The sequence below is a fragment of the Malania oleifera genome, chromosome 4, assembly GCF_029873635.1.
Source record: "Malania oleifera isolate guangnan ecotype guangnan chromosome 4, ASM2987363v1, whole genome shotgun sequence".
Taxonomy (NCBI): domain Eukaryota; kingdom Viridiplantae; phylum Streptophyta; class Magnoliopsida; order Santalales; family Ximeniaceae; genus Malania; species Malania oleifera.
Window position 1 is genome coordinate 10,410,611 of NC_080420.1, and position 25,882 is coordinate 10,436,492.

Sequence of the window (25,882 nt, forward strand, 5' to 3'; positions counted from 1 at the left end):
AGATCAGCGCGACTGATAGAGGTGGAGAGGCCGGTTCCAGTGCCAATGATGTGGGATCAATTCAAGGAGCTGTTCTTCAAGTGGTATTTCCTTGCTATCATTCGGAGTGCGAAGGCAGCAGAGTTTATGCATCTGGTACAGGGGCAGATGACCGTATCTCAGTACGTGGTTCAGTTTATCGAGTTGTTGCGTTTCCTCCACATCTAGCACCTAATGAAAAGAAAATGGTAAGGAAGTTTGAAGAAGTACTGAGGCAGAACTTATTTAATCAGGTGATTGGATTTGGAGCTTAGACATTTACGGAGGTTGTAGATAGAGTTGCGATCATTGAAAATGGTATACAGAGGGGTATATCGGCTTAGAGTAACTTTAAATTACTTAGGTATTTATAGTAAAGAAGAATACTCCGCCCGAGGGCTTGCTAAGGAAGGTGAGTGCTCTGGTAATTATCTATGGATACCAGAGCGAAGGGATACCACTTTTATGGGCGGGTGACCTTCCCTATTCTCAAAAACTTTACCTAAATACATAACCCGAAGGCTTACTAAGAAAGGTGAGTTCCCTGGCATTACACTAGAGCAGAGGGAATATACTTGTATGGACGGGTAGACTTCCCTATTCTTGGGAATTATCATTAAAAAAATAATTATGTATGTGTGTATGTGATTAGGTGAGAGAGAAATCGACAATAATGTGGTTAAGAATGCATTTTATCTGCTGCTATTGTTGGTGATATACAATTGTATGTATACTTTGTAATTATATATTAAACACTTCAGCCACACACTGTTGAAACTTATTTCTTCCTTACTAAAAGGTGTCTCATCCTAGCGAATATTTAATCTTTTCAGGTTTTCCCGGTGATCGAGCTTAGAAATCTCCCGGGCGAAGTAGTTTTGTGAGTAAATAAAAGAACGGATATGTGTATAGACCGTGTTTAATATTTTGTCCTGGTTATGTAATATGGAATATGGATGTTCCTTTTTATGGGTTTGCATATGTAAATATAGAAATCTGATATTTTGTTTGACGCTGTTTAATTAAGTTCTGTTGCATGAATGGTGTCAGAGAAATGTGGTTGGTCTCATAACACTCGGAGCCCCACGTGGCAGGTTCGGGGCATTACACCTTTTCTTCATATACTAAGCCAAATACTTATCCTTTCATTATTCCCTTGCAATATCTTTTTAAGTGAGTATATCTTGAGAGATCCTAAAAAGTTATAACTCTCATTGTTTTGATTGTGTGATTGCTTTTCAATTGAGAGTTTAGCCCAAAGTTTTTCTCCCCGATTTAATTGATAAATCTATTGTTTGGGAAAGTTTGGTAGCTTGAGAGTCTTAGAATTTGTATTACAAAACTCCTAAGCTTGTATTGTGATTTGTGAAGTAAAATACTTTTTATAAGCTTATACTCAATTATTTATTGTGCATAATATTTTCAAAAATCATTTTTGAGATATATGATTATTATATTTGGATATCTTTGAAACCCTACTTGTGATTGAGGTATGTTGTTATATTGTTTAAAAGATAGTTTGAGAATACACTCTTGCACTTGATTGCCTATTGACATTAGATTGAGTGTGATTACACTTCTGTAGCACTGAGCTTATAGTTCATATCTGTGTGTTGTGCATTGATTGATATCGGTATATATCTGCTTATTGGAGAAGCATTTAAATTATACGTAATCTCATATTGACTATTGTAGTCCAGGCGTGGGCCTGAAGAAGGAGACTTGCCTTGGTAAAAGTCCTGAATTGGATTTGACCCGGTTCGAAAAGTTGGGTGCACCATCCTGATAAGGTGTAGTTGTAGGTTGAGGCCAGACCCATTAATTGACCTAGTTGTAAACGGTGCGGCTGCACCTGTTAAGTGAGCAATAGTGGTAATCCTCTAACTTAGGAGGTGAGGCGGCCACGTAGGCAGTATTGGTCGAACCCCAATAACATATCGTGTGTGCCCAGTTTTATATTTCCACAATTTATATTCTTGCACATTTATGTTATTGTTTGAATACTACGCATGATTTAATTTCCACATCTTTCATTTATCTGTGCGTTTGGGTTTATGAGTATATAAACAGACCCTAAGTTGAGTATTACTGCTGCTGATTTGGATATACCTAGGACCAAATTTTAAATACCCAATTCACCCCCCTTTTGGGAATACACCAATTCCAACATACTCTACTAAGCTTATTTCATATCATCTGAGAGTGCATTTAAAGTTTCAATTTGTACTTCTCTACTTTTGTAGAAGAATTCATATTTGTACAAAAAAGTTAATATCCTTGTATTCTAGGTGTGGCCTAAAGAGGAATACAACATCTTGTCTGGTGTACCAGTTTGGCTCTAGCTTGGTTTGGTGAGTTGGGGAGACTCCGCCCCATAAGGAGAGGTTTGGTTCCGCCTGGTAAGTGAACTTAGGAGACTCTACCTCATAAGGAGAACCAGTTTGGCTCAACCTAGGTAATTAAGCTAGGTATGCACCGACTTGTAAGGTGTCAAGGTTTGGCTTCGCCCATAAGTCAACCGAGGAGACTCCGCCTCATAAGGAGTATTGTAAACGGCATCGCTCCGCCTAGTTAAGTGAGCGAATTGTGGAATTCTCTTGCTGGTTAGCTTAAGGTAGGGACATAGGCTGGATTGGCTGAAGTTCGATAAAAATAACTGCTATGTATGATATAAATATTTGCATATCTCAATATCTGTGGAATTGGTAATTGCTTAGATAGACCTTAGATTGTGAAATACTGGCTGTGGTTTAAAATTGAACACACCTAACTTAGGAAAATTTTTTAAATACCTAATTCACCCCCCCCCCCCCTTCTCTTGGGAATACACCATTCACATCAATAAATAATTAGTACAATAATTTTAAATTTAAATTTTTAAAAACAATTTCAATAACTTTTTTTAATATAAATTTTGATCTCAAGATTAAGTATATTTTAATATTATTAATTTATAAATATTGATAAATGTATCTTCAAAAAGGGTATGTAACTTGTCACATGACCTGTATTTGTATTTGATTGCATAAATCATCCATTCATGAATTTAATAAATTTGAAATTAATATTGATTAAACGAGTGTACCTTGAACTTAGATATGTATCTTTATTTTATTTAGTTATTCATTCATGAATTTAAGTTCTTGAGTCTTAGCTGTACGTAAGGATACATCATCTCTAAAAGATATTTCATAAATTCAAAATATTACTTTAGTATATCTTAAACATAGATACATTATCTATATTTAATTTAGTCATTTTTCATGAATTTGATAGATTCATAATATTCTTAAAATGGTAAATTAATAAATTTTCATTAAGGAGGAAATCAAGGATACAATAGCTCCAAAAGGTATTAAATTCATAATACTAATAGAGTAAGAATACCTTGAGCTTAGATATGTGTGTATTTTTATTCTAAATACATTTTATTTACAAAGTGCATGAATAATGAAAAATCTTGTGTCTATAAATAGAGTCCTAAGACATTAATAGTACCCACACACAAATATTTTCATATTATTCTTAGCATATCATCTTATCAATCTGATTCAATCATCTTCAATTCAAGTCTACAAAGTTTTACAACCAAAGAGAGGTATTTTTATGGAGTTTTGGACTTTTTTATTTGTGTAAAATTAGAGAGAGTTATACAATTCAAATTTAGTTGTTCATTGATATCTTAGGAGAGATAAGTAAAGAGAAATTCTTTTATTTCACTTCATTGATTAAGCCAAAATATTATATAAAAATTAAATCTCCTTAAATGATCGGGAAAATCCATTTATGTATAAGTTTATTGTTTATATTTGTACAAAATTTCCAACAAAGTAAACATAAAAATATAAAATATACGTTTACCAATAACAAATATTTATATTATACCACTTAATCAATATTTTGCAAAAATATTTTTTTAAAACTAATGTATAAAATATAATATTAATTAAAATAAAATAATGGAGGGAAGATTTTTCCTGTATTTAGCTCTAATTTCGGAGGGTGATTTTGCTTATCTCTCCCCTCTTTATCTTTTTCTTCTGCTTGGAACTATTTAAGCCATTTGATTGTCATTCTTTTAATAAATTTTATCTTTTCTTTAAAAAAAACAAAAACAAAAAAAAAAAAAAACTGAGATAGTTTGTATTGTTGTTGTTATTTTTTTTTTTTTTTTAAATACGTATGTTGTTTTTATCGGGTTGGAGCCAGCAGCTGCAAAGAATGGACACCGTCGACCCACCACTCCAAAACACCTACAACACCCTCTTGAGGAAGAGCTCCATCAACGGCCACCCGGTCGTCGTTGGTGCCAGTGCCGCCGTGGACGAACGTGAGCTGCCGCTGATCGATCTGGCCCGTCTGAGCCAAGGAGAAGCGGAGAGAGAGGAGTGCAAGAGAGAGATAGCCAGAGCTGCGCGAGAATGGGGTTTCTTTCAGATAGTGAACCACGGGATCTCCGGCGAGATTCTGAAAAGGATGAGGACAGAGCAGGAGAAGCTGTTCAAGCAGCCGTTTCGGGTGAAGACGGAGGACAAGGTCCAGAACTTCTCCGCCGGAAGATACCGGTGGGGCGGGCCGACGGCGACCTGCCTCCAGCAGTTGTCGTGGTTGGAAGCCTTTCATGTTCCCCTCACCGATATTCATGCTGATATTTCGGCTTCCGGTGGCTTCAGCACTCTCAGGTTAGTTATAAATTATAATTTTATTTATTTATATTTTTTATTTATTTATTTTTTCCATAGCCAATGGTACACCTTATATGTGTTTGACTAATTTACAAGATGGAGGAACTTTTATTGTTATCCTGATTTAATAATTTTTTAATCATTGACTTTGCTTTGAAAAATTTCTAAAAATATTTAATTAAAAAGTACATTATTATTTTATTATTATTGTCATTATTAATTTATGTATAGTAAGCAAAAATTTACTATTTTTAACCATAAAATTGTAATTTAGGTACACACCAAACTACAGTTATTAAAAAATTACTTCTCATTAGAAAATCCCATTGGCCAATTTTGATCTTCAACCAATAAATTAAAAGTAAAAAGAAAAAAATAAAATAAGTTGGGGGTCACGTTTGATAATAATAATTATTATATACAAGAAAATTAAGTCCACGGAAGAAGGGCCAGCTTGGGTTCACATTGAAATGTTTGGGGAGGAGTAGCTGGCCATGCACGTGTTGGCAATTGGCAGAGAGAGGCCAGAACGTCCTGCCCCGATTCTCCAATCCGATTATGTATGTGCACTTCTGCATGCATCTTTTCAGCTCTTTCTGATCTTCTATGTACTACGTGGCCTGCATTATTAAATGCCATCTGACACTGACAGGGACAGCAGTACTGCCATGTCATCGTCCTATGTCACGTGTCACATGAGCTGGAAACAGCCTTTTTAAAGCCTGCTGGCCGCTGCTGGCATTATTCCAGCTCACCCTGCCGTGCCAAATGGGCCCCTGCTATCTAGACTACTCTCCCACGTTATTTAATAAGACTCATCATACTTAGTTATATATTCTTCATCTGATATGCTAATTTATGGATGTAGTCATTAATTTTTTATTCAAAAACATTCTTAAATTTTATTTATTTTTTAAAAATATATTTTAAAAAATTATGAAATAAGATGATGGAATACAGTGATATATACATACCCACACGATTGAATTTCAAACATGAAATGCTTAATCAGTCATCCAAATTAGAAGCTACTTTTAATACGATATTTTTTTTTTATTAGAGAGAACCTAGTTGCAGATCCAAATTGATAACGATCAAATGATCTATTATAAAGCACGCAACATATATATGTATGTATGTATGTGTGTGTGTGTATATATATATATATATATATATATATATATATATATATGCATGTATGTTAGTGTATAGGTATTTAATAATATGCTTCGGGTATAAATTATATGTAAATTACTATACTAATGCATTAAATAAGAACAATGCAGAAAGATTCAACTTGTATTTTTTCCTTCATTGTTCTTGAAATGTCCTCTATTCCTCAGTTTTAGAACTTATAATTTAATAATAACATTTTCAAATGGAGATGCACAAGTAATTTCACAAAATAATTTCAATTTTAAAACCCTCCATTATCTTTGCTACAACTTATATTATTCTAAAAAAATAAAAAATAAAATAATTTTAAATTTGAACTTTGCATAATCACTATAACACCCACCATCCCTTGATAATAAAATATCTTAAATTTTAAACTTCTATTTATCCCCATTATTTCCATCTCTGCTTAGATTGTAGGGCATATGTATAGTGTGTAATTTAGAAATTAAAATTATTTTTTGGTTTGTATTCAGCTTGATAATAGAACAATTTGCTATAGTTGCATCGAATCTTGCACAAAGATTAGCAGAAATACTAGCAGACAAAATGGGTCAAGATGGATCTTTCTTTGAAGAGAATTGTTCTCCCAATGCTTGCTACATAAGAATGAATAGATACCCACCGTGTCCCATGTCTTCTAAAGTGCATGGGCTAGTGCCCCACACTGATAGTGACTTCCTCACTGTGCTAAACCAGGATCAAATTGGGGGATTGCAACTTGTCAAAGATGGGAAATGGATTGCTGTTAAACCAAATCCCCAAGCCCTTGTTATCAACATTGGTGACTTGTTTCAGGTATTTAATCCCCTAGCTTGCATCATCATGGTTTGAATATTAAGTGGTTATGAATTTTCAAGTATGATAAGAACTTAGTATTTAAGGGTAGCATGTTTCAAGGTTGAAGTTTACAAGATTTGGGTTGCAAATAAAATTATCATGTCATATGTTTAAATTGTACTTTATAGAAAAATAGGATAAGCATTCTAATATTGAAAGATCACAGTGCCCTTAACAAAAAGAATAACATGAAAAAATAAATGGGAGTAGATGATAGTCCAATTTTTTTATTTTTTTTTTATTTTTTTTATAATACTGCTAATCCACTACTGGTTGGTGAGGGGAAGAGGAGGAAACAAGGATTAATCAGCCCTATACCATGTAAAAGAGTTAAGGTTCACAATCCTTCTTGGACACTCTTGCCACACTTCTATTGCACCAAACATAGGCTAAGAAGATGCAGTGGAAAGTGGTAAATTATTCTGCTAAATATGATTAAGGCATAAAAATAATTAATCTCATACATTTTACTCTCTCTCTCTCTCTCTCTCTCTCTCTCTCTCTCTCTCTCATGTACATGCATGCGCATACATCTAGGTTGGTATACCTAAGGATTTTTCCTTGGTTAAACATTAGGGCTTGAGTTTCGGTGACTAATGCATTTTAAATTTAAATAATATCTTAGTATTTAAGTAGAGAAAAATAGAGGGATTGACACATTATCTCGACAAATTAGTTAAGATTCTAAAGAGACCCAACACTATCATATTAATATATTTGTGTTTGTGAATGACCTTGGTCCATAATGTCTTTAATTACATAAAATGACATTGATGAATAGGCTTGGAGCAATGGGGTATATAAAAGTGTGGAACACAAAGTGGTTGCTAACAAGAAAGTGGATAGGTTCTCCACAGCATATTTCTTCTGCCCTTCTCATGACACGATGATACGGAGTTGCGTTGAGCCTTCGATCTACAGAAACTTCAGCTTTAGAGAGTACATGCAACAAGTCCAAGACGATGTTAAAAAATTTGGTAACAAAGTTGGGCTTCCCAGGTTCCTCATTTAACCACCTAGCCACTTCAACCTATTCCCAATGAGTTTATTTGGACTTTTATATACTTTCAGTTAGAGTAATGTTGTATGTCATAGATCTATGATCACCATAAGTCCAAGTGGAAATAGGGGGGTGGTAGACATATGGGACCATTTGTCCCTCTCCTCCACGCAACTACTACCACAGAGGCCTATAATATCATGGGCTCATGATAAAGAGCATCTTTCCTTTCAATATATGTAATAAAGAGGGTGTGTATGGGTTATGCAAATGCAACTTAATTAGGAAATAGGAAAATTTATGTACATAAAGAATGAACTAGCTAGTATGTTGAAAAGCATGTTAAAAGCAAGTTATATTTTATGTATGGATTTTAAGACTCAATCTCGAATTTATGTGAATTTGGAAAAAAAATTCAGTATAATTTTACATTGCATTTTATCTAAATCGACAAGTCTACATTTGAAATTTGAATTCCATGCTCACAAATATGGGATAGGTTAATTTGCACAATAGTAATAATAAACACCATCATCCAATATTTGGAATTAGAAATTTTGCAAAGAGGAAGGTAAAAGAAAGAGAAGAATGAAGGTGTTTAAAGTTGGGATTATGTGATTAGTAATTAATATTCTATTTATAAGAAAATCCTTTTGTAGATTTTTAACAAAGATTTTTCGTACCAATGACATGTATGGTGGATGATTGATGGAACTTCACAACTGCTTTAGATACCTTCAAAATGAAGGTGAGCTCTTGGCAAGTCTCGAGGCCTCCAGCGGATCTCTATAACACTTTAATTAAAAGGTTTTAAAAGATAAGTAAAACAGAAGAAGAATAGGAAAAAGAGAGGGTCTCTGTGTTTAGATTGCATGCTTACCTTGTGATCTTTTACAAAGGTTTCCATGTAGTTGGTCTTAATCGAACTGTCAAAACCAAGCGACAAGCTAGACCCCTCACCGGGATTGACCCTAATTGCCCGGTCCATTGCAAGCATTTTTGCTCTACTTTGACCAATTTTGATTATTTTAGACAATCTAGAACAATCTGAAAGGGTTAGAAGCAACTGCATCAAAGTTCATATTTTTGGCACGAAATTTTGACCATCCCAAGTGATTCAAAGCAGTCTGAAAGGGTTAGGAGCGATCTAAGCAAATTTTAAGTTTTTGGCAGCAAAATCAGGAAAATTGCTTTGCCCATTTCAAGCACTTTTGCTCCTTGTTGACGAATTTCAACTGTCCCAGGTGATTCATAGCAGTCTAGAAGTGTTAAAAGCAACTTGAAAAAATTTAAAATTTTCAACATAAAAATGAAAAAATTGCCCGACCCATTTTGGACACTTCTACTCCTTATTGATCAATTTTGATCATTTTCGGTGATTGAATCAATTCGAAAGGGTTAAGAGTGACCTAGACAAATTTTGGATTTTTGACACGAAAATCGAGAAAATTGCTTAACCCATTTTGGGTGCTTCCGCTTATCTTTGAATAATTTTGACTGTCTCGGGTGATTTGAAACACTCTGAAATGGCTAAGAGCAACCCGAAAAAATTTTGGATTTTTGGCATGAAAACCGAGAAAATCTCTTATTTTCTAATTTATTTAAATATTTATATAATTTTATTATATATTTTGGGGCTTTGTTAGTAATTTTAGATTTTTATTTTATTTTAGTTTATTTTTAAAAAAAAAACAAAATAATAATAATAAAGGAAAAACAAAGGCATTTGGCTCGTGGCCGCACGAGCACACATGTGGCGGATCATATGCACACATGCAGGAAAATGACGCTGCATTTTTTTACATTGAAATAAAATTAAATAAAAAGGCAAAGGCGTAGATGCAGTGCATGCGCATGCATGACTGTGTGCATGCGCATGCACGCCCATGCCCCTTTATTTGAACAGTGTCGTTTTTTAAGTCAAAAAATTTTTAAAATATATATATAAATAGGAAAAAAAATCTCAAAAACGACACCATTTTGCCTCGGGGGGCAGTCTTCAACCTTCCAAACCCGTTTTGGCAAAATATTGAATGGCTTTTCTCCATTTTTTTGGTGAAAATTTTGAAAAAAGGTCTTTTCCCACCTCCCCACTTCCTATTTTGACTTTGCCACCAAGGCCCACACTCCTAAAAGCCCTAAAACTCCTTTAAAATATATATATCTAGGGGCTATGGGATTGGAGACTACTCTCCTAAATTCTCACTAAGAAACTCTCTCTTCCTCTCATTATCTCTTTCCCTCACTAACTCTCTCTCTCCCTTATCTTCCTCTCCCTCTCCTTACCTCCCTCCCCTCACCAGCTCCCTCTCCACATCTCTCCCACTCTCCCAGCACCCTCACTTGAGGTCCCTCCTCTCCTTCGTTAGGCTCTCTCAACGAACCAACATCTTGGTAAGTGCATCTTTCTCTGCTCTCGTATACTTTCCATTAGCATTGAGGTTTAAGGTTTTTCTTTTTATAAAAATGCCTCCTTTTGATATGTTTATGCTACATATAAAATAGTTTCTTTTCTTCTAAAAAAATTTATTTTTTTGAGTGTGTTTTGAAAGAGCAATGTATCTTTTACATAAAATTTTGCATCGTCTTTTAAGACCCATGAGCATGACTTACATTTTTTAGAGGAAAAAAGAGAGACCTTTTCTTAGGGTTTCATATGGATATTATCTGTTGTCTTGCATGATCTCCCTTTTCATGAACTCCATGTATTGTTTTAACCCACATATTTTACATTGTTTCTTTAAATTGTTTTTAAAAAATGAACTATTTTGCTTTGATGGAATTTACAACCTCTTTGAAATTAAGGATTTTCTTTCCAAGAAAAACCAAGTCATATTTCCTTATCAAAATGAGTAATTTGAAATTGGGACAGTTAGTTTCAAAATTTGTTTTGAGGAAGTAATTGGACTCCCGTGGGGTTGATTTTCCCACACGAGTCCCACAAAATCCTCTGAATTCATTCCCTTAATTTTGAAATTAAAAAATTGCGTACCATTTAAAAAAAATATATATTCCTATTGTTGAGGACGTAATGGAAACCCCATGGGAAACCCACGAAATCCTTCAAATTTATTCTCTCAATTTTGAAATTGAAAAATGAATATCATTTTTTATTAAAAAAAAAAATCCTATTGTGAAGAAAGTAATATGACCCCTATTGGAATGATTTTCTTGCATGGGTACCACAAAACCCTCCGAATTCATTCTCCTAATTTTGAAATTGAAAATTAGGTGCCTCTAAAAAAAATTCTATCGTCGAGGAAGTGATGGGACCTAGTTGGATTGATTTCCTCATATGGATCACGCAAAACCCTTCAAATTCATTATCATGATTTTGAAATTGAAAAATAGGTACCTTTTTTTAAATTAAAAATATATATATCCTATCCTTAAGGAAGTAATGGGACCCTCATGGAATTAATTTCCCTACATGGGTCTCACGAGATCTTTCAAACTCACTCTTGAGTTCTTTTTGAAATATAAAAAATGGGTGTCATTTCTAAAATTTTTGCAATCAAGAAAGTAATGGGACCACCATGGGATAGATTTCCTTGCAAAGCCCCACAAATCCTCTTTCAAAAAATAATACTGATTGTTGCCTCATTCATGAATACAAATGCTAGTTTTGTTTTCCCAAGATTGGGTTCGTCCCAAACTGCTCTTTCAACTTCAAATGCCTTTTAGGTTCTCCCATATTGGGGTTTCCCAAATTGTTTCTGGAAATGAGGTCATTTTCTCTCTATTTAAAAATCAAGCTTTGTTTCATAATTTTTAAAGACCCATTTTCATCATGACCACCCTAACTTTAAACCCCATAGTCTCACAATATTTTTTTTTTTCTTCCAAAATATTACCCCTCTGGGGCGAATTCCTTCCAAAATGCCCAAACTCATCTTTTTCCTAAACTACATAAGCTTGATCCCAGGCCTCAGGTACTTAGGTAGCTTACCCCAAAAGGGATAGGTTCAGCCCAAATGTTTCCCTTCCTTTTTTACTTCCAACTATTTTTTAAAGAACTAGTAATGAAGCCTTCATGGGGTTCAGTCCCCCCCGAATAGGTTTCACGAAATGTCAACTTATTAGAAGACACACACATATATAAGTGCGGTAACCATTACTCGAATGAGTACCGGTAGGGGTGTTGAAAGGCTAATCATCATTGAGGTGGTTGGCCAATCACCTTTCATATGCATGATTAAGTGTCAAATATTATATAATTAGGTGTTTAAATGTGTTCATTAGTTATTGTAAATTGGATAAATGCCCAAATTATGCACATTATTTTAAATGAAGTTCAATTGATAACATTGAGATTATTATCCTATTTTTTGCCCATAAATTTAGGAACACTTGGATTTAATTATTGAAGGGTATTTTCGGGAAGTAAAGGAGAAACAAAAAGGGGAATAATAAAGCAGTCGAAAAGCAACATGCAAAAGAAAGGCATGCAGCTGTACACAAGTGGGCCAGCACACGAGCAACATTCGGCTAAAAAAACACAGCAAACAAATTAAACAAGAGTGGTCGTACTCCAAGGGCAGCATTGGATGGCTGTGTGGAAGAATTTGCATGGCCCATGCTAATAAAATAGAATACAAGTCATAATGGATTTTAAAGGAGGCTCATGCAAGTCATAATGGATTGTAAAGCAGGCCCATGCAAATTGAAGTGGCTAGGGGCAGCAGCTTGTTGCACTGCCCATGCAAATAAAGGGGTCCATGCACAGGAAATGGGAGGTAGCACGCATGGCCCATGCATTTTGTGAAGCCCAGGCGCAGCAATGAAGGCCAGGGCAGCCGTAGAGTTTTAAAGGAGGCTGGGAGTAGCCGTGGAAAGGGGAATAGGGTTTGGGAATTAGAGGAGTGTGAAGAGAAGCTGCTGGGCAGCCGTCCACAAAGCCAGGGACAGCAGCTGCTTGTGGAGTTCGGAAATTTGTGTTGTGCGCAGCATCACAGATACAACAGCTGCTTGTGGGGTTTGGCCAAGAGCTGGGATTTCTTCCTCTCCCCTTCTCCTTCCTCCTTCCTCTCTTCCTCTTTCCTTTAATTTATTTATTTTTATTGTCCATTTATTTTATTGTTATGAATGATTAATTGTTGGATTAATTTTTTTTCTTTATTTTTATGGTCCATTTATTTTATTGTTTTGAATGATGTATTGTTGGCCGGTTTAATTCATTCTTTTAATTTTATTATCTTTTATTTTATTATTTTGAATAATGTATTGTTGGTTTAATTTGTTCTTTTAATTTTATTAACGTTTATTTTATTATTGTAATGATTTATTGATGGTTTGAATTGCAAACATGGTTGGTTAAGGTTCACAACTTGGATTGCGGTTCAAATTATGTTGTTTTCCATGATTTGTTAGGCTTCATTTGATGTTGTTGTTTTGCTTTTATTTGGTTAAAACTGAAATTTGAAGACAATCGTTGATAAATCTCTTACTTTTATTTCTTGTTTTGTTGTTGACATTAGGCACAGCAAAATCTTGATTTAATTTAGGATTTTCATCAATTAAGTATTAAATGAATTTCGATTGATGCTTAGTGAGGGTATTTAGTTTGTTCCTTTTGGACTTGACATGTCCACTTGAACTTACGTTTGCATATTTCATCTTATTAATGTCTTGATTGGATTAACAAGAAGAGAAGTAATGCCTAGCAAACTAGTAAAAATGGTGGAAGCAATGGACGTTGAACCTGTAACCGAAGTGTTTGATAATTTGCTTCAGTGAATTTAATTTTTTTTTTTGGCTACGGTATTGAGTTTATATTTTTGAATCTTGGTAAAATTTCAATCTCATTATAGCACTTTCTCGAGTACTTCCCATTTTGTTTATTGTTTTCATAAACCCAAAAAGAATTTTACATAGCATTTTACATCATCATATTTTCAATAAATTTTCATAAATACTTTAATAATCAGTGGTCCTTGTGGAATACGATCCTGAACTTATCTTTGATACAACTTGACACCTCTTTACTTGGAAGCACATTTCAGGACAAGTCGAGTTTTTGACACCATTGTTAGGGACCGTTTGGTGTTATCAGAGTATTATTCTGATTGCCGAGAGGGTGTTTATAGAGCTGTGAACGTATTCACAACCTGGGTGAAATCTAATTTCTTTCATTCAACTTGTTTTCTTTTATCTGTTTTTTTTATTGCAAAATGTTTTTATTTTATTTCATTTATGTTGAGTTTGTATGTCTAGTTGGGCTAGATATAGCATATTTAGACTGGTTATGACAGAATCATCAACCTCATCATCGAGTGCATCTGTTTCACTTGAAATCATCATCTAACATTCATAGCATCATGACTAAAAATGAAAATCATGATAGGAAAAATCCTAACATGACCCTTAGAGAATACTTGCAACCTGTTAGGACTAGCACCCCATCTTGCATTATTCAACCTTTGAATGCAAATGTTTTTAATTTTCAACTCGGGATGATTCCATTACTACCACACCTTCATGGCATGGAATCTAAAAACCCCTATTTGCATATCAAAGAGTTTGAAGAAGTGTGCTCCACATTTATGAATAGAACATGCACTGAAGAGGTCATAAGATTAAAATTGTTTCCATTTTCCTTAAAAGACAAGACTAAGGCATGGTTGAATTCTTTAAGATCAAGATCCATAGGGAATTGACAAGAAATGCAAACCGAGTTTTTAAAGAAAGTTTTCCCCGTGCATAGAACTAATGCCTTGAAAAGATAAATTACGAATTTTCGCCAAAAGAATGTGGAAACATTTTATCATTATTGAGAACGATTCAAAGACCTTTTAAATGCATGTCCTCACCATGAATATGAGAATTGGAGGGTCATTAGTTTTTTCTATGAGGGGTTGCAGCAAAAAATGAGGCAGTTTGTACAAACCATGTACAATGGGGAGTTTTCAACAAAGAGCCCAAGAAAGCTTTTGATTGTTTTGATTATTTGGCTGAAAATGCCCAATCTTGGGATGTCTCAGATTTGTATGATAGATCTGAAAAGCAAAAATGTATTTGTGAGGGCGGTAAATACCAACTAAAAAAAGTTGATGATTTAAATACTAGACTTGCACTGATTTCTAAAAGGTTAGATTTCATTGAGCTTAAGAAAACAAATGAAATGTCTGTATTACTATCATCTTCTGAAAAATGCAGCATATGTGAGGATCCATGGCATGTGACTAATGCATGCCCAATAATTCTTACTTTTAAGGAAGTTTTACTTGATCAATCCAACCTTGTGCATATGGTTTTTAAGAATTTTTTTGGACCTCATTTTAATATTTACAATGCAGGTTGGAGAAGTCATCCAAATTTCAGTTAGAAAAATAACCAAGTGGAGCCATCTTGTAACGACTTGGTATTTAACTTGGTTTTTTTTTTTTTTTTTTTTTTTTTATACTATGAAATTTATAATGCTCTGATACCAAATTGGATTAAACCTAACCATCAACCTAAACAATGAGAAGCGGAATCCATATAAATACCATTAAGAAAATACACAGTACCAGAGTGCTAAAATGTATCCCCAAAATATACATATAAAACTACTTCCCAAAATACCCTCAACTGGGATAGGGCTATACATAAATATTCTAAAAAATACTCACTCTACTAATAGGGTAGTACTGAGACCCCTCTATCTGTGAGCCTGATCTACTCGCCTACTTAGATCACCTGAAAAATGTTAAAGTAATGGGGTGAGTCAACGCTCAGTAAGACGAAATATGCTATTACTAGTGTGTGACAAATGAGTTACAATACTGAGAAGATCTGTTTTTATATAATCACATATAACTAAATCTGAAAATATAGTACAAATAATATAACAACCACCTTCTCATGTCGCTTAACATATCTGTATTTTAGGTTTCTATACATAATACTTTTAATTCATATAAACATATATTCCCTATTTTTGTGAAATTGTACATATATAATAATAACTGAAAACTTTCCTGGATGGTTGTATGTCATGATTTAACCCCTCATGACAGGGTTGTGCAGCCTGAAGGCGGGATCTACATTGGTTGGCCACCAGAATAAACCACTATACTTCATCAGTCTAATCAGCCCTCTTCAACCCATATCTGATGGGGAGTCTGTTCACTCATAGGCATTTGATCGACCTACTTACCACGTATTATCTAAATAAGTGATTGCACTCTATACTGAATATCTGTATATAGCAACGTTACCGTGCTCTGCTAAATCTGATCCATCAGGGTCTGATACTAAATAATACCTTACTATATACAATCTATCTGTTTTATCATGATTCTATAATATTTATATCAATTGTATTTCTGAAATAAACTGTAAAACTGTATGTCATGGTGTTGAAAACTATATAATCATGGTATTCTGAAAATAGAACATATTCCCTGTCTGTATAATTTGTAAAACATAATCCTAAAAATACTATAAAAACATGTTTCTGTACTATATTCATATACTCATGCCACACAGTAATTTAAAACATTTTAAACGTATTTGATAAACTGCATAAATTCCTGCTGTGAAATAATAATCTGATAAAAAAATATATTTCATATTGAAATCATACTAGTATTACATAACATAACATATTTTTCTTACCTGATTTCAGCTAAAATCCCCCTACTGTAGCGGGTCCTACACCCGCAGGGTTCTTCACTCAACACCCTAAAAACCATAAATTTCAAAACAAAATATCATTATTTTTACGTCTTCTACACTTCCTACAACTATCAAAAAGCCTAATTTTGAATAAAAGACTTTACCAATCTGGAATGAAATCCAACTTCGTCCCACCGACGATCCACTCCCGCGGACTTGGGGAGAACTTTCCCAGAAGCGTTGTGGTGACCTCATATTGTCAATCCGGCGAACAACGGAGCTGAAATTGAAGAGAGATGGAGGTGGAGTCGTAGGAGAGAGAGAGAGAGATTTTTGCTGAAAATCTATGCATTTAACCCGGATTTAGGCTCTTTATACTATGGGATTCGTCGACGAGGCACATCACCTTGTCGACGAGTCCTGTAGAAAGTTCTTCGACAAATCTGTACCTACGTCGATGAATTTCAGACTTCCCAAAAATCTTCTCTCGGTATCTTCTCGTCGACAAGACGGGACCTTGTCGACGAGATCCTGAAGAACCCTCGTTGACGAAACCTCTATGTTCGTCGACAAGGCCTGAAAAATTTCTTGAGATTATTACATCTAAAGTGCAACGTCGTCGACGAAGTCGGCTGCCTCCTTCTGTTACTGTTTCCATTTCTATCCCTCTTTATTATTTAAATACCCTTATTCTTCGAGTCGTTACATTCTCCCCTCCTTATAAAATTTCGTCCTCGAAATTTACTATTCATATAACTCATTATCCCTTAAAGGCAAAACAGTCTACTTATTTTATTACCTGCTCTCACTTATAGCAGATGAATATCATGGTTACATAGGTAGTTTTGGGAGATTACAAGTATAAAAGAAAATTCTCCCAAAACCAAAATACTACCTATCCTATACACTACATTACAATTCTACTGTTTAAACAAAATAAAATTAATATTACCTTATTTATACATCATTGTTGTATTCACTAAACAGGTGGGGGTATTGCCATCTGATCTCATCTTCAAGCTCCCACGAGGCTTCTTCTATCGCGGGATTCCTCCACAGGACTTTTACTAGTGGTCTCTTTTTATTGCGCAATTCCTGTTCATTTCTATCTAAAATTTGTACTGGGGCTTCTTCGTATGCTAGACCACCACTAAGTTCCAATTCTGCATAGCTGATGATATAGGAAGGATTTGGGACGTATTTCCTTAACATAGAAACATGAAACACGTCGTGAATCTTGAATAGAGATGGCGGTAAAGCCAGCCGATAGGCAACTGACCCAATCTTCTCGAGTATCTCAAATGGGCCAATGAACTTAGAGCTCAACTTACCCTTCTTCTCAAACCTCATGATCCCCTTCAATGGTGCTATTTTAAGAAATACATGATCACCCACTTCAAATTCCAGTTCCTGGCGATGAGTATCTGCATAGCTTTTCTTTCGACTCTGTGTTGTACTGATTCAATCTCGAATAAGTCGTACTTTATCGTACGCCTATTGAACTATCTCTGGCCCCACAACTCGCCTTTTACCCAACTCACTCCAGTATAAAGGGGAACGATACTTCCTACCATAAAGTGCTTCATAAGGAGTCATGTCTATGCTAGTCTGATAGTTGTTGTTGTAGGCAAATTCCACCAATGACATATACTGAGTCCAATTACCCCCAAAATCCAATACACACGCTCGTAACATATCCTCAAGTATTTGAATAGTTAGTTCTCTCTGTCTGACCATCTGTCTGAGGATGGAAAGCGGTGTTGAATGCTAGCAAAGTCCCTAGTGCCTCCTACAAACTCCTCCAGAACCGTGATGTAAAACGTGGATCACGGTTCGAGACTATGGATACCAGCACTCTATGGGGTCGAACAATCTCATGTATGTAAATATCTGCTAACTTTTTCATAGGGTAGCTAACCTTAATGGATAGAAAGTGCGTTGTTTTTGTCAACTTATCAACAATTACCCAGATGGCATTCTAACCATGCGGCGCCAGCGGTTACCCAATAACAAAATCCATGGATACATGGTTCCACTTCCATTCGGGAATGTAAAGTGGCTGCAATTGACTAGTTGGTCTCTGGTGCTCAGTCTTAAGCTACTGGCACGTCAAACACCACTGCACCAATTCTGCTATTTCCCTCTTTATACCACTCCACGAGAAATACTCCTATAGATCCCTATACATTTTCGTACTGTCAGGATGAACAGTGTATAAAGATCTGTGTGCCTCCTCTAAAATCGTCCTCCTGATGCTGTCATCTGCAGGCACACACAATCTGGTGCGAAATATCAAAGCCCCATCGTCAGAAATACTGAATTCTTCTACCTGACCGTCCTATATTCTGGCTATCACTTCTGTCAATTCTAGATCATTCCCCTAAGCGGCTTTAATCCTTTCATATAATGTAGGTTGTACAACTAGACTGGCAATAAACGTATGAGGATCATCTACTACTAATTCCACATCGAGCCTTTCCAAGTCCATCTGAATTGGGTGCTGAACTATTACGGCTAGTTGTGCTGTATCTTTTGATTTACAGCTCAAAACATCAGCCACCACATTTACTTTGCTAGGGTGGTAACTAATGGTGCAATCATAATCCTTAATGAGTTCTAACCATCTTCTCTGACACATATTCAACTCTTTCTATGTGAAAATGTACTTTAGGCTTTTGTGATAAAAAAAATATTTCACATTTCTCACCATATAAGTAATGTCTTCAGATATTCAGTGTATGTACAACCGCAGCCAATTTCAAATTGTGAGTAGAGTAGTTATTTTCATATTCTTTTAACTGTCTGGACGCATAAGCTACCACCCTACCATGTTGCATTAGTACACACCCAAGTCCTCTCAAAGACGCGTCACTGTAAATCACATAACCATCACCTCCTGATGGAATCGTTAGTACTGGTACAGTGACGAGCCACTACTTTAATTCCTGAAAACTCTGTTCGCATTCTTCATCCCACACAAATCTAGCATTCTTCTTGGTCAGCCGTGTGAGAGGCCTTGACAAAGCTGAAAACCCCTCAACAAATCGACGGTAATAACCTGCCAATTCCAAGAAACTTCTGACTTCCTGAACATTCTTTGGCCTGACCCAATTCACTACCGCATCAATCTTGCTGGAATCCACTGAAATACCGTCTCCTGAGATCACATGGCCTAAAAATGCAACTTTCTCCAGTCAGAACTCACACTTTCTAAACTTTGCATAGAGTTTTTCTTCCCCGAGTGTCTACAGAACCTATCTCAAATGCACCTCATGATCCTCAAAACTCCTCGAGTACACTAGTATATCATCAATAAAAACTACTACAAACTGATATAGATACTAGTTAAAAACTCTATTCATTAAGTCCATGAATACAGCTAGGACATTCGTCAAACCAAACGGCATAACGAGGAATTCGTAGTGCCCGTATCTGGTCCTAAAGGTTGTCTTTGCAACGTCCTCTGCATTTACTCTCACCTGATGATAACCTGATCTAAGGTCGATCTTAGAATACACCCGTGTACCCTAGAGCTAATCAAACAGATCATCTATACGGGGTAGAAGATATTTATTCTTAATAGTAACCTTATTGATTTCCCTGTAATCAATACACATCATCATAGTCTCGTCATTCTTCTTTACGAACAACACTAGAGCTCCCCACGGTGATACACTGGGTCGTATAGATCCCTTATCTAGCGAATCTTGCAACTGATCCTTTAATTCTCCTAATTCAGCTGGAGCTATACGGTAGGGAACCTTAGAGATCAGCGCTGTCCCTAGAAGCAAATCTATAGAAAAATTCACCTCGCGTTCAGGAGGCAACCCTGGCAACTCTTCTAGAAATACATCAGGAAATTCTCACATGACTGGTGTATTGCCAAACTTCAATTCATTTTCTGTCACTTCTTTTACAAAAGCTACAAACCCTTGACTTTCATCTAGGAGCAATTTGATTGCCTGCACAGCAGATACCAACTGCGACGGCGCACATACACGTGAACTAGTAAACCTAAATTCTTTCTCACCAGGGGGTCTGAAAACTACTTTTTTAGAACAATCAATACTAGCGTAATTAACAGCCAAACAATTCATACCCAGTATTTCATCAAACCCACACATCTCAAACACAATCAAGTCCGCTGGTAGCACTCTCCCCTAAATTTCTACAAGATAACCTCTTAGCACCCTATGACACCGTATTACTGACCCTGACAGTGTAGCTACTGACAATTCCATATCTAATAATTGGGTCTCACTTCCAGATAACTTAACATATGATGTAGAGACAAAATAATGAGTAGTACCTGAATCAAATAAAACAATAACGAAATGTGATCAAACAATAAATATACCTGTCACCACATCCATAGCAGTCTCAGCATCACCCGGCATCAACGCGTAAACCCTCATCGGGGCCACATTCCTCTGTTGTCCTTCATAAGGCTCCTAATATCCTCCCCAATAGGGCCGGGGAGCTGGGACCTGATCTGGCAGATCAGGGCATGCATGTGTCATGTGGCCGGGTCTCCCACAACGATAACATATACCTTTCCCTGTCGGGCATTCCCCCGAATGACATCTCCCGCACATCTAACATACTGGGACATTCGGCGTACCCTGATTCCCACGAGGTCCTATCATCTGCCTCTAATCTCCCCTATCATGACCTCCTCTCCATGGAACCCTACTGAAGCCAGCCCAAAAGCCCTGAAGCGCAGGCCTCTTCCTCTAGCTTTGAGTTGCTATACTCATCTGTATACTACTCTCAATGATCGCAGTTCTATCTACAACCTCCGTAAATGTAAGAGCTCTGAAGCCAATCACCTGCTCAAACAAGTTCTTCCTAAATCCTTCTTCAAATTTCCTGGCTTTTTTCTCTTCATCAAGTGCTAGATGTGGAGCAAAACGCGATAACTCGATAAACCAAACTGCGTACTGGGATACGGTCATCTGCCCCTATACCAGATGCATAAACTCTACTGCCTTCGCGCTCCAAACGATAGTAGGAAAATACCGCTCGAAGAACATCTTCTTGAATCAATCCCACGTCACTGGTATTGGAACCGACCCCTGCTCCTCTATCAATCGCGCTGATCTCCACCAACGCTTCGCCTCCCCTGTCAACTTAAATGCTGCAAATATTACCTTCTGCTCATCCGAACAGGGAAGCACTGCCAACGTCTCTTCAATTTCCTGGACCCAATTCTCAACTACAATCGGGTCATCTCCTCCAGCAAAGGATGGAGGCTTCATCCGCGTAAACTACTCGATCGAACAGCCACGCTCCCTAGAGCTCCTGGTCATCTCAACCATCACCTGCTGAGTAACGCTACGCAGCACAGTATCTGAATCTCCTCTACCTATATTGGAAGGTCCTAGCCTATCCTCCCTAACATTCGTACCACTACTTCCCGGGTCCATCCTGAAACAAGAAACACACTTAAGCACCTTATCTCCTACACAGATTTATGTTATACCAATTCAAAATTAACTGTCTTCCCAGACCTTAACTCAATATCTAGTAATGTCACCTAGACACACGACCTGACAATAGTTTACTATAGTTTTCCTGAAATCGTTACCCCAAGAAAAACATAGAAACCACCACGGTAATCATGTACCCAAACCACAGAACAAACCTCAAATCCTTTCATATACTCTGGTATTGCTTCCGCTGCACTCTAAAGTCTACAGAACCTAGCAACTTAGGCTCTGATACCAAACTATAACGACCTGCTATTTAACTAGGTTATATATATATACATATATACTATGAAATTTATAATGCTCTGATACCAAATCGGATTAAACCCAACGATCAACCTAAACAGCGAGAAGCGGAATCCATATAAACACCATCAAGAAAATACACAATACCAGAGTGCTAAATTGTGTCCCCAAAATATACATGTAAGATTGTTTCCCAAAATGCCCTCAACTGGGATAGGGCTATACGTAAATACTCTCAAAAATACTCACTCTACTGATAGGATAGTACTGAGGCCCCTCTATCTGCAAGCCTTATCTGCTCGCCTATTTAGATTACCTGAAAAATGTTAAAGTAATAGAGTGAACCAACACTCAGTAAGACGAAATATACTATTACTAGTATGTGGTAAATGAGTTACAATACTGAGAAGATCTATTTCTATATAATCACATATAACTGAATATGAAAATATAGTACAAATAGTAGAATTCGTGTTTGAAGTAGATGGAGATATCACGTACAAGGTGATGCTGAGGATGGAAAAACAAATTCCAATCCTCAAAGATCTAGCAAGAGGCATGGTGCATAGCGAAAAGAACCCCTCGCATTTGACTTTCCCTAAAGTTGTTTTAATAAGGGAAGCAAACACATGGAGATTCCTTAATAGCAAAGGAGAAGAAAATGCTAGTAACATAACAAAGGACAAAGGTGGGAGAGAAGGAGCGTGTGGTCATGCACTATATGGGGATGTTTAGTCACACAAAACTAGACACAGTAAAGGTTCTCGGGGAAACGGGTTAGGTGGCAAAGTTGTCACTCAATCTTAATCCAATATTAGCCCCTTTTCAAATTCAAATTTAAAGGCTCATGAGGAGCCAAAAGCCCACGACAGACCTATCCTAATAAAAAAAACGTAGAGGCCCAAAATTAACACAACAGCTCAAGCCCATAACAAGTCATCCGAAGCCCAACATCAAAATTTGAAAGGAGGCAAGCCCACCCCGCTGTTGACTTGGCACGAAATTCCAACTCCTCTCAGCTAGGTGAGTGATTTTAATAATTGTGACTATGGACTAATTGTGGATTTTTCAAATATCAAGCTCAATGAAGAACAAGCTAGGAATAAAGAAAAGCTAATTATGAGGGCATTAGATTTTAACAATGAGGTGGTAGTACAAGAAGACTGCAACATGGAATTGTGGGAATTACTTACTCGCATTGAAAAGGGAAAAGAAGATCATATTAATTATGCAAACAACTCATGAATCCCAAAATAATCTCTTGGAATGTTAGGAGCCTAAAATGCAAAGTAAAAAGAAGTAGAATCAAGCAAAAGTTGGGGATTTGGAAGTCAGACATTATTTATTTTTGGGAAACGAAAACAAAAATGCATAGAAAGTAACATGATGATATTTGTATGGAAGATAAAAGAAGAAGAATGGGCATTTTTTAAGCCCGAAATGGAGCGTCTGGAAGGATATTAGTTGCTTGGAACTAGAATTCTTTTTTGCACAAAGAGATTATTAGGGGGAATTTTTCCATCTTTATAATTATGCTTAACATTATTACAAGTTGGGAATGACTCCTTTCAGTCGTGTACGAGCTTTCCAAAGATTAGGATAAGTCATACTTCTAGGGAGAATTTTCGAATGTAAAGGAGAAGACAGACTTACCTTGGTGCATGTGAGGAGACTTTAATGAAATCAGATTTCCCATAAAAAAATAATAATAATAATGGAGTTGCTAAAAAATCACTAAGTCCATGAGCTCTTTCTCCAAGTTCATCTAGAAGTGGGACTTAGTTGACCTTCCTCTAAATGGGTCCAATAATCAGGAGGTTCCAATTATGTCAAGGTTGGAGAAATTTCTCATTTCAGTTGAATGGCAAGGCAAATTTCTCTTTATGTGTTAGAAAACACTCACTAGATGCATATCAGATCATAATTTGGGTTTTCCAGACTGTGAAGGAATCAAATGGGGAAAAGCCCCATGTAGGTTTGACAATAACTGGCTAATGATTGATGGTTTTCTAAGGAAGATAGAAGAGTAGTGGAAATCTTTTAAATTTTAGGGCTTGGCAACATTTGTGCTAGCCGAAAAGTTGAAGGCACTAAAAATGCAGTCAAAACAATGGAGCAAGGAGTACTTAGTTAATGAAATGCAGAAGATGGAAGCCTTATTGAAGGAATTGGACTATTGGAATAGCAAAACTACAGAAGAAAGTCCACTTGGCAACCAGGATAAAGCTTTGAAAGAAGAAGCGAAAAGAAATCTCCTCCAACTTTTAGATCACGAAAAAGCTTCATAGAGACTCAAATCCTAAGAATTATGGCTGAAGGAGGGAGATAAAAATACGAGATTTTTTCACATGTCTTCCTTGTATAGAAGGAAGAACTTTATATCAAAGTTGATTATAAAGAACAAGGAGTGCACATAGCTTAATGATATTAAAGCAAAGGTCTTTAAATTTTTTTAGGACTTATTCCAGGAGCCCGTCAGTTGAAGACCTCAACTAAAGGTTGACGGCTTTGCTATCCTGTCTTTTTGCATCAAAGAGCAACTAGAATCCCCCTTCTCTGAGGCTGAAATTCGGAGTGCCATTAACTGTATGAATGGAAGACAAATCTCCTAAGCCTAAAGTGTTTACAATAGCCTTTATCCAAAAATGTTGTGGCATCATGAAACTTGATTTCCTCCATGCATTCTAGGAATTCTATGACAAAGAAAGATTTGAAAGGAGTCTGAATGTCACTTTTATTGTTATTATTCCAAAGAAGGGAGGGGCAGAGAATATCAAGGATTACAAGGCTATTACCTTGGTTGGTTTCTTTTATGAAATCCTTATAGAGGTTCTCTCAATTATAATAAAAAGAGCATTACCATTTGAAAACTAAGGTGTAGTCCCAAGAGGAGGGGTGAATTGGATTTAAAAATTTCTTTTACTTCTTTTTAATATATTCTTGACTTCTTGTTGATTTACCAAATACACAATTGATACTTAAAATAATATCCAATCCACAACCATATACCAATAAAGTATTTAAACAATTAAGTAATCAATCAATCAACCAAATCAATCAATTTTTCAATCAACCACAATATCCAATCAAGATGGTTATTTTGTTTGCAGCCCTGCGTATACAAATTTTGTAAGCCCTGTAGAGAATATAATTTGTTTCTTAATTTAATTTTCAACAAACCATTCACACTCTTCCCAAAATTCAAAATTCAAATAAACTCTTAGTAAATTTATCTTTGGGATGTTAACCAAGTAAAACGTACTCCTGTATGGTTTCGGCAAAGTATGGTTTAACCAGCGTCCTCTCTTTCGGTTTCTACAACCCAAATCAAAATTAGACTTTAAGTTTACTTGATTTCCAAATATACGTAGCATATATGATTTAGGAATTTAAATCATCCATGCAATTTATATGTGCTGAAAAATAAAAAGTAAGGGAAAGAGAGAGTGAGACCGGGATTTTTATAAGGTTCGACTTATACCCAGCCTAAGTCCTCGCCTTTGGAAAACCACCAAAGGATTCACTAAAATTAGTTCCTTTATCAGGTGGAACAACACTGATTACACACTTCTTCGGTAGGCTAGAGCCCGCTTCTCCAAACGATGTACCCTCGTTCGGTCACTCCTTTAATTAGGCTAGAGCCCGCCTCTTTAAGCGATATCTCCACACTTAGCCAAAGATCTAAATAACCTTGAACCGTCAATATCTACAAGATACAAATCAAATAGATGTGTACAAAGAATGCTTTCAAATAGAACTGATTAGTACAAGTTAAATTTATATACTTCAATCAAATTCACAATATAGAAATATGAAGCCCAAGAAGATAT

The 25,882-nt window shown here is 36.0% G+C and overlaps 1 protein-coding gene and 1 non-coding gene across 2 annotated transcripts; one reads left to right on the forward strand and one right to left on the reverse strand.

Moving 5' to 3' along the window:
* The first annotated feature begins 4,225 nt into the window (after positions 1–4,225).
* LOC131153389 (gibberellin 2-beta-dioxygenase 8-like) lies at positions 4,226–8,143 on the forward strand. Its single transcript, XM_058105660.1, has 3 exons — positions 4,226–4,700; positions 6,356–6,677; positions 7,501–8,143. Exons 1-3 carry the CDS (start codon positions 4,240–4,242, stop codon positions 7,729–7,731), a joined length of 1,014 nt encoding a protein of 337 aa, XP_057961643.1. The 5' UTR covers positions 4,226–4,239; the 3' UTR covers positions 7,732–8,143.
* A 6,286-nt stretch (positions 8,144–14,429) lies between these two features.
* On the reverse strand, positions 14,430–14,536 carry LOC131154658 (small nucleolar RNA R71). The gene has a single exon (XR_009136574.1). It is a non-coding gene; the product is annotated as a small nucleolar RNA R71 (small nucleolar RNA).
* Positions 14,537–25,882: the final 11,346 nt, after the last annotated feature.

Excerpts from the sequence above, each read along its gene's own strand:
- LOC131153389 (XM_058105660.1), top strand. The coding sequence starts at position 4,240 with ATGGACACCGTCGACCCACCACTCCAAAACACCTACAACACCCTCTTG. Across the intron at positions 4,701-6,355 it reads GGTGGCTTCAGCACTCTCAG|CTTGATAATAGAACAATTTG; the intron begins GTTAGTTATAAA and ends GTTTGTATTCAG. Across the intron at positions 6,678-7,500 it reads ACATTGGTGACTTGTTTCAG|GCTTGGAGCAATGGGGTATA; the intron begins GTATTTAATCCC and ends ATTGATGAATAG.